Below are 9,464 nucleotides of genomic sequence, written 5' to 3' on the forward strand. Positions count from 1 at the left end.
GGTGGTGGGGACACCATAGGGGGTGATGGTGTCATCGTAGTGGGTGATGGGCTTTGTTGAGCTCTGTTGGGCTCTATTGGGCTTTGTTGAGCTCTGTTGGACCCTATTGAGCTCCGTTGAGCTCTGCTGGGCCCTATTGGGCTTTGTCGGGCTCTGCTGGGCCCTATTGGGCTTTGTTGAGCTCTGCTGGGCCCCACTGGGCTTTGTTGGGCTTTGTTGAGCTCTGTTGGGCCCTATTGGGCTTTGTTGAGCCCTGTCGGGCTCTATTGGGCTTTGTCGGGCTCTGTTGGGCTCTATTGAGCTCCGTTGAGCTCTGCTGGGCTCCATCGGGCTTTGTTGAGCTCTGCTGGGCCCTACTGGGCTTTGCTGAGCTCTGTTGGGCTTTGTTGGGCTCTATTGGGCTTTGTTGAGCTCTGTCGGGCTCTATTGGGCTTTGTCGGGCTCTGTTGGGCTCTATTGAGCTCCGTTGAGCTCTGCTGGGCTCCATCGGGCTTTGTTGAGCTCTGCTGGGCCCTACTGGGCTTTGCTGAGCTCTGTTGGGCTTTGTTGGGCTCTATTGGGCTTTGTTGGGCTCTGTTGGGCCCTGTCAGGCTTTATTGGGCTCTCTCGGGCTTTGTTGAGCTCCACAAAGAAGAAATTCAGAGATGACTTCATTCTGTATTTAATGAATGACTTATTGAAGGATTTGCCCCATTCTATATTTAATTCATGATTCATTTAAGGATTTGCCCCGTGATATAATTTTGAAATCTGCTTTTTTTTTTTGGAAAATCATGTGAAAACGGGGAAAACTAAGAGGAAAATCAGCAATTCCAGGCCTTCTCGCAGATCCAGCGGTGGGCGCGGGAGCAGCGCTCGTCGCTCCAGACGCCGCCGGCCCCGATGGTGCCGCAATCCTCCTGCTCCTTGTCCTTGTTCTCCGTCCACGTGTCCCAATAACTGCGAAAACGGGGCCGAAATGATTAAAAACGCGACAAGTTTATGCACAACTGCCAAAAAAGCGAATTTCTGGTGCGTCAACTTTGCCGTTTTCCTTTGATTTCCCAATTATTCCCCGTTTTGGGGGGTTTTACCTGATGCTGGTGCGGTCGCCGTTGGTCCAGACCCAGTTTCCCTCCTGCAGCTGGTCCGTCACCCCCAACCAGTACAGGCCACTGCTGTTCATGTTCTCCACTAAAAAACCCTAAAATGAGGCAGAATTGGTTAAAAAACTCAACTCAACTCACTCAACTCGCTCAGCTCAACTCAACTCGCTCAACCCAGGTCAACTCAGCTCCATTCAGCTCAGCTCAACTCGCTCAACTCACTCAACTCAGCTCAATTCAACTCACTCAACTCAACTCATCTCAACTTGCTCAGCTCAACTCAGCTCAACTTAAGTCATTCAGCTCAGGTCAACTCAGCTCAACTCAACTTGCTCAACTCACTCAACTCAGCTCAATTCTACTCACTAAACTCAACTCAACTCAACTCATCTCAACTTGCTCAGCTCAACTCAGCTCAACTCAACTCGCTCAGCTCAACTCAGTTCAACTCAGCTCACTCAACTCAGCTCAACTCAACCCAGCTCAACTCAACCCAGCTCAACCCAACTCAACTCGCTCAGCTCAGCCCAGCTCAACGCAACTCAACTCGCTCAGCTCAACCCAACTCAACTCACTCAGCTCAGCTCACTCAACTCAGCTCAGCTCAACCCAACTCAACCCAGCTCAACCCAACTCAACTCGCTCAGCTCAACCCAACTCAACTCACTCAGCTCAACTCACTCAACTCAGCTCAGCTCAACCCAGCTCAACCCAGCTCAACCCAACTCAACTCGCTCAGCTCAACCCAACTCAACTCACTCAGCTCAACTCACTCAACTCAGCTCAGCTCAACCCAACTCAACCCAGCTCAACCCAACTCAACTCGCTCAGCTCAACCCAACTCAACTCGCTCAGCTCAACTCACTCAACTCAGCTCAGCTCAACCCAACTCAACCCAGCTCAACCCAACTCAACTCGCTCAGCTCAACCCAACTCAACTCGCTCAGCTCAACTCACTCAACTCAGCTCAGCTCAACCCAACTCAACCCAGTTCAACCCAACTCAACTCGCTCAGCTCAACTCACTCAACTCAGCTCAGCTCAACCCAACTCAACCCAGCTCAACCCAACTCAACTCGCTCAGCTCAACCCAACTCAACTCGCTCAGCTCAACTCACTCAGCTCAGCTCAGCTCAACCCAACTCAACCCAGCTCAACCCAACTAAACTCGCTCAGCTCACCTCAGCTCAGCTCAACCAACCCAACCAACCCAACCCAACTCGCTCAACTCAACTCCCCAAGCTCACCTGTTCTCTCTCGGAGTCGACGATGACGAGATGCGCGTCCTGGTCGGCGCAGAGCTCGCCGGCGTCCTCCCAGTTCGCCCGTTCCGACGAGAAGAAGTAGCAGCTCTTCTCGAAGATTTGCCACCCGGCCGAGCACTTTTTGCCGTCGGGGACCGACCTGCAGATCAGCGCTGGTTGGTGGGGAGGGAGACGATGAGAAACGGCCGCAAAAACGGAGGGAATTGGGTTATTTTGGGGGGGAAACGCGGCGTGTTCGTACCGGCGATGTCCTGCAGCTCCTGGTGCTGCCGCTGCATCCCGCTCCGCAGCCGCGTCTGCTCGCGCCGCCGCTCCCGCAGCTCCCGCCACACTGCGCAACCCCCAAATGCCCCGTTTTACCCCATTTCCAGCCTTTTCCCCCCCCAAGATTTACCACTTTTCCATGCGCGGGAACCCCAATCGGGGCCGTGGGTTTGGGGGACGTTTTGCTGCGCTATCGCTCATGATATAGTTATTAATTAATGATTTATTTAAGCATTTAGCCCATGATATAATTTAATTAATGGCTTACAGAATGGGGCGAATCCTTCAATATTTATTTAGTGACTCATTGAAGCATTTGGCCCATGATATACTGTAATTAATGACTTATTGCAGGATTTGCCCCATTCTGTATTTAATTAATGACTCCTTTAAGTATTTGGCCCATAATATAATCAATGACTTATCGAAGGATTTACCCCATTCTGTATTTAATTAATGACTCCTTTAAGCATTTGGCCCATAATATAATTAATGACTTATCGAAGGATTTGCCCCATTCTGTATTTAATTAATGACTCCTTTAAGCATTTAGCCCATGATATAATTGAATTAACAACTTACTGAAGGATTCGCCCCATTCTATATTTAATTAATAACTCCTTTAAGTATTTGGCCCATAATATAATTTAATTAATGACTTATTGAAGGATTTGACCCATAATATAATTGAACTAATGACTTATTGAAGGATTGGGCCCATAATATAATTTAATTAATGACTTATTGAAGGATTTGACCCATAATATAATTGAACTAATGACTTATTGAAGGATTGGGCCCATTCTGTATTTAATTAATGACTCCTTTAAGCATTTGGCCCATAATATAATTGAACTAATGACTTATTGAAGGATTGGGCCCATTGTATATTTAATTAAAGACTCATTGAACGATTTGGCCCACAATATATTTTAATTAAGGATTTACTGAAGGAATCGCCCAATTCCGCATTTAATTAACGACTTATTGAAGGATTTGCCCCACTCTGCGTTTAATTAACGACTCCTTTAAGGATTTAACCCATGATATAATGTAATTAACGACTCCTTCAAGCATTTATTATCATCCCGTGTTATTATCCCCAAGCGGGATCCTCATGAGGACGAATCCCATGGGCCAAATGGCTCCTTTTTGGGGCTAATTCCTCCAGAATTGGCTCATGGGTGGGTGAATTGACACCGATCGGCGTAACCGGTGCCAGAAAATGACCCAAACGCCCCCAAAATCAGCGCCGCTCACCGTCCGCTTGGCTCTCCGAGAAGTTCGAGCGCAGGAGCTTCAGTTCCGCCGCCATTTCCATCTCTGGGGTGAAAATGAAGGAAAATAGGGCAGGATGAGGCCGAAAAATCGCGAATGGTGGCAAAATCTGCCCAAATTTGGGTGGTTTTGGGGCTGAGCGGGGAATTAAGGGGCAGATTTAGTCTGGGTTTACAGCCCAGAGAAAATGGGGTGGAAGGTGCTGGGATGGGGGAAATTTGGGGCTAAACCCTTAAAATTTTATATATATATTTATTGATTTATTATTAATGATTGTTGATTTGATTTATTTAATTTTTGAAAGAAAATATTTTTCATTTAAATGATGATGATGACTTCTTCTTGTTCTTCTTCCTTCTTCTTGCTCTTCTTGTTCTTCTTGTTCTTCCTTCTTGTTCTTCTTGTTCTTCCTTCTTGTTCTTCTTGTTCTTTTTCCTTCTTGTTCTTCTTCTTCTTGTTGCTGTTCTTCTTCTTCCTTCTTCTTGTTCTTCTTCTTGTTCTTCTTCTTGTTCTTCTTCCTTTCTTCTTCCTTTCTTCTTCCTTCCTTCTTCCTTCTTCCTTCTTCCTTCTTCCTTCTTCCTTCTTCCTTCTTCCTTCTTCCTTCTTCCTTCTTCCTTCTTCCCTCCTCTTCATTCTTTTCCTTCTTGTTGTTCTTCTTGTTCTTCTTCCTTCTTCTTGTTCTTTCTTGTTCTTCCTCCTCTTCTTCCTTCGCTTCTTCCTCCTCTTCTTCCTCCTTCCTTCTTCCTTCTTCCCTCCTCTTCATTCTTTTCCTTCTTGTTGTTCTTCTTCCTTCTTCTTGTTCTTTCTTGTTCTTCCTCCTCTTCATCCTTCTCTTCTTCCTCCTCTTCTTCCTCCTCTTCTTCTTCCTCCACTTCTTGTTCCTCCACGCCTTGTTCCTCCACTTCTTCTTGTTCCTCCTCTTCATGTTCCTCTTCTTGTTATTATTGTTATTATTGTTATTATTGTTATTATTGTTATTATTGTTATTATTGCTATTAATGTTATTATTGTTATTATTGTTCTTCTTCTTGTTATTTACATCCCGAGGTGGAACTCAACCCAAATTGTGCCGCCGAATGCCTTTTAGCCCCATTTTCCACCCCACCGGACCCTCAAATCCCAGCGGGCTGAGCCGCATTTTACGAGCAAAAACCGCCCTTTTTCGGTCGTTTTTTCACCATTTTAACCAAACCGGCCTCTTTTTCACCCAACGCCCACCCTCCCGTGGCCACTCACGTTTCACCAGCCCCACGGCGAACAGCAGGACCCACGCGACGAAGCTCAGCGCCACCAAGACATAGAGAACGGCCACCGATGTGGCCCCACGGCTCCGGCTCCCAGCTCCTCCACGGTCCGCGGCGCCTGTGGGGAAGAAATTGGGGCAAAATCGCAGCTTTTTGGGTGAGGACACAACCGAGGGCTCCGCATTGGGATGGGGGGGGTGGTGGAGAGCGACTCACCATTTTGGGGAGGGTTCGGAGGCGCCGGTTTCCCCGCCAGGGTGTAAACTCCTATTGGGAGGAGTGTTAGAGTTACAGGGTGGTGTTTTGGGGGAAATTTAGATCATTTTGGGGGCAAATCTGCCTTGGTATCCCCACCAGGGTGTAAACCCCTATTGGGAGGAGTGTTAGACTCACGGGTGGTGTTTTGGGGGCATTTTAGGGCATTTTGGGGGCAAATCTGCCTTGGTTTCCCCACCAGGGTGTAAACCCCTATTGGCAAGAGTGTTGGAGTCACGGGGTGTGTTTTGGGGGGATTTTAGGGCATTTTGGGGGGATTTGGGGGCAATTCAGCCTCAGTTACACCACCAGGGTGTAAACCCCTATTGGGAGGAGTGTTAGAGTCACAAGGTGGTGTTTTGGGGGCATTTTAGGGCATTTTGGGGGGATTTCGGGGCAATTCAGCCTCGGTTCCCCCACCAGGGTGTAAACCCCTATTGGCAAGAGTGTTGGAGTCACAGGTTGGTGTTTTGGGGGCATTTTAGGCCATTTTGGGGGCAAATCTGCCTTGGTTTCCCCACCAGGGTGTAAACCCCTATTGGGAGGAGTGTTAGAGTCACAGGGTGGTGTTTTGGGGGAAATTTAGATCATTTTGGGGCCAAATCTGCCTTGGTTTCCCCACCAGGGCGTAAACCCCTATTGGGAGGAGTGTTGGAGTCACGGGGTTGTGTTTTGGGGGCATTTTAGGGCATTTTGGGGGGATTTGGGGGCAATTCAGCCTCGGTTCCCCCACCATGGTGTAAACCCCTATTGGGAGGAGTGTTGGAGTCACGGGGTGGTGTTTTGGGGGGATTTTAGGGCATTTTGGGGCCAAATCTGCCTTGGTTTCCCCACCAGGGTGTAAACCCCTATTGGCAAGAGTGTTGGAGTCACAGGGTGGTGTTTTGGGGGGATTTTAGGGCATTTTGGGGCCAAATCTGCCCCGCTTTCCCCACCAGGGTGTAAACCCCTATTGGGAGGAGCATTAGAGTCACAGGGTGGTGTTTTGGGGGCATTTTAGGGCATTTTGGGGGGATTTTGGGGTCAAATCACCGACCTGTGCCGCTCTTGCTCCTGGGTGGATCCTCGGGGGTCGCAGGTAATTTGGGGCCACGATTCGACTCCGATAGGGACACGTCATCGTAATCATCGTCAAAGCTGTCGGGAGACGCTACAAAACGGGGCAAAACGGGGCAAAATCAGTGGTTTTAACATTTCACCCCCTTTCCCGGCCCCTTCGCGAGGTTTTTTTACACCTTTTGCTCAAAACCGGCGGGTTTTTAGGGGGTTTTATAGCGTTTTAGGGCGTCGCTTTGTGCTTTCAGGTTTGGCCGCAAATCTAAGTGATTCAAATGGGTTTTTAAGCAAAAATAGATGAATTTTAGCAAATTGAGGATGGATAAATTCCCTCTAAACCCCCCCAGAGTGAAATTTCGGGGTTATTTTGGGGTAATTTGATAGAAGGAGCCAAATTTGGAGCGAAACGCGGGACACGTTTGAGTGACCGAGCTCCAAATAAAGCACAAAGGGGGAACCTTGGGGAGTTCTGCTTTCCGTCTACACAGCAAAAAGAGCCCAAAAAGGTGAAATTAGGGCAAATTACCTGGTCTGAAGTCGCCCATGGGCGTCATTTTCCCGGCGACGGAGTAAATTCCTGCCCGAAAAAGAAAGGAGAAGAGCGTTGGGATATGGGGAGGAAAGTGAAACTGCGTTGGTCAAACCACAGGGTGGAAGTTCCGGTGGTTTTTTAAGGTCCTATGTGGAGTTTGGAGGTGAAATCGGGGCGAAAACGTGAGGTTTGGGGTTTTTTGGGTGCGAACGGAGGGTTGTGTGACGTCACAATGATGTCGTCGCTGTTCCTTGTGGTTTAAATTAGGAGGATGTTGCGTGTTGTCCTTGTGAGCTGAGGCCTAGTGGCTGAATCCAGTTCCATTGGCTGAATCCAGTTCCATTGCCTGGATCCAGTTCCATTGGCTGAATCCAGATCCATTGCCTGAATCCAGTTCCATCGGCTGGATCCAGTTCCATTGGCTGAATCCAGTTCCATTGGTAAATCCAGTTCCATTGCCTGAATCCAGTTCCATTGCCTGAATCCACTTCCATTGGCTGAATCCACTTCCATTGGCTGAATCCAGTTCCATTGCCTGAATCCAGTTCCATTGGCTGAATCCAGTTCCATTGGTAAATCCAGTTCCATCGGTAAATCCAGTTCCATTGCCTGAATCCAGTTCCATCGGCTGGATCCAGTTCCATCGGCTGAATCCAGTTCCATTGGCTGGATCCAGTTCCATTGCCTGAATCCAGTTCCATCGGCTGGATCCAGTTCCATTGGCTGAATCCAGTTCCATTGGTAAATCCAGTTCCATTGGCTGAATCCAGTTCCATTGGTAAATCCAGTTCCATTGCCTGAATCCAGTTCCATTGCCTGAATCCAGTTCCATTGGCTGAATCCAGATCCATTGGCTGAATCCAGTTCCATCGGCTGGATCCAGTTCCATTGCCTGAATCCAGTTCCATTGCCTGAATCCACTTCCATTGCCTGAATCCAGTTCCATTGGCTGCGGAGTCCAGTCCGGGACTCAACACCCATCCACCCAAACGGCCCAAAATCTCATTAAATCGCCCCAAAACGTACCTGTTTGCCTCGGCGGGCGCTTGCCGGGGGGTCCCAACCAGTTGCCATAGGTCTCCATGGCGCCGCCGTTTGGTTCCTCCGCGTTCCCCCCCAAAATGCGCCGTTTTCGGCCAATCCGCCCACGGCGGGTTCAGTTTTGGGGTGGAAAACGCCGAATTTGGGGATTTGGAGGCCGTCGAAGCGACAATTCGGGGGGTTTTTAGGGGTCGGTGGTGCCGGCGCCACCCAAACGGAGCCGCCGCGATTCGGCAAAACAGGCGCCGCGCTCCGGCGCCCGCGAGTCGCCGATTTGCATGTTCGGCCCCAAAAACGCCCTTTGGCGCTTTCTCTTCCCTTTTTCGGGGTGTTTTGGTGCGCGGGCCATGGGAAAAAAGGTTTGGGGGCAAAACGGTGATTTAAGGGGTTTGGTTGATCATTGGGGTTCAGCTCTGAGTAGGTCGAGGTAACAAACGCCCCCAAAATTGCTTGATTTCCCCCCAAAATTGCTTAATTTCTCCCCAAAATTGCTTAATTTCCCCCAAAAATTGCTTAATTTCCCCCCCAAATTGCTTGATTTCCCCCCAATAATTGCTTAATTTCCCCCCAAAATTGCTTGATTTCCCCCCAAAATTGCATAATTTCCCCCCAAAATTGCATAATTTCCCCCCAAAATTGCGTAATTTCCCCCAAAAATTGCTTAATTTCCCCAAAAAATTGCTTGATTTCCCCAAAAAATTGCTTGATTTCCCCCCAAAATTGCGTAATTTCCCCCCAAAAAGCGACTCAGCAAAGAACAAATAAATTGTTAACAGGTGACCCCAAAATTGGTCAGTTTTCCCCCAAAAAGTGACCCCACAAGGAATAAGCAAAATGTTAATAAATGACCCCAAAATCGCTCTATTTCCCCCCAAACCACCGGCTCCCACCACTAAACTTCCAACGTTTTTATGTCTTTAAGCTTTTTTAGGGTTTTATATGTTTTTATTCTTTAAATACTGAAAGTGAAGTGGTTGAAAATGCCCTAAAAAAGCCACTTTGCAGCATCCAGGACCCCCCATCGCATCAGCTACTCGACGTCCCATAGGTGGAGGCGACTGCCTATCATCATCCACTAGCCAATAAGAGCCGCGAATCTCCCCGGGGATCAGCCACCTGTGCTGGAGGAGTGAACGCCTCCTGGTCTCCGCGCTCCCATAGGTTGCCGCACCTCCTCCTGCGCCAGCGATTGGTGAATTCTTCTGTCAATCAAATCCAAACCCTGCGGCTGGAAGGGGGGGGGCTTGTTGTCCTCGCCTGTCATCCAGGTGCCACTCCAGCGAGATGTGGCAGCTGATTGGTCACTCCACCTATCCATCATCCCCCCCTGCGCCTGCCATTCGCCTCTCAGCAGCACGCTGCCCACCCCCCCAGTGGAAGCATCTCCTTGAATCTCATTGGAAGGCCGGCTTGCCCATCACCCCCCGGCTAGCCACCCCATTGGC

General features: G+C 49.0%; 1 protein-coding gene across 3 annotated transcripts; it reads right to left on the reverse strand.

Annotated features, from left to right (window-relative positions):
* Window positions 1-637: 637 nt before the first annotated feature.
* On the reverse strand, window positions 638-7,183 carry LOC309450827 (hepatic lectin-like). 3 transcript variants are annotated; one of them, XM_082076445.1, is made up of 9 exons: window positions 6,973-7,181; window positions 6,427-6,540; window positions 5,352-5,402; window positions 5,128-5,253; window positions 3,874-3,936; window positions 2,591-2,680; window positions 2,332-2,501; window positions 1,074-1,183; window positions 638-939 (listed from the first exon to the last, which is right to left on the reverse strand). In XM_082076445.1, exons 1-9 carry the CDS (start codon window positions 6,998-7,000, stop codon window positions 804-806), a joined length of 888 nt encoding a protein of 295 aa, XP_081932571.1. In that variant the 5' UTR covers window positions 7,001-7,181; the 3' UTR covers window positions 638-803. The 3 variants fall into 3 exon arrangements, with proteins under 3 accessions (XP_081932571.1, XP_081932572.1, XP_081932573.1); XM_082076446.1 differs by lacking the exon at window positions 5,352-5,402 and having other exon boundaries at window positions 6,973-7,183; XM_082076447.1 differs by lacking the exon at window positions 2,591-2,680 and having other exon boundaries at window positions 6,973-7,182.
* Between the last annotated feature and the right edge of the window lie 2,281 nt (window positions 7,184-9,464).

This window comes from Streptopelia decaocto (assembly GCF_964273445.1).
Source record: "Streptopelia decaocto genome assembly, contig: SUPER_29_unloc_1, whole genome shotgun sequence".
In the NCBI taxonomy this organism is placed as follows: domain Eukaryota; kingdom Metazoa; phylum Chordata; class Aves; order Columbiformes; family Columbidae; genus Streptopelia; species Streptopelia decaocto.

Bases quoted from the DNA above. Each gene is read 5' to 3' on its own strand.
- LOC309450827 (XM_082076445.1), bottom strand. From the start codon at position 7,000: ATGACGCCCATGGGCGACTTCAGACCAG. The intron at 3,937-5,127 runs GTGAGTGGCCAC...TTTTCACCCCAG, and splicing joins CGCCGTGGGGCTGGTGAAAC to AGATGGAAATGGCGGCGGAA. The intron at 940-1,073 runs GTAAAACCCCCC...CCGTTTTCGCAG, and splicing joins GGCGACCGCACCAGCATCAG to TTATTGGGACACGTGGACGG.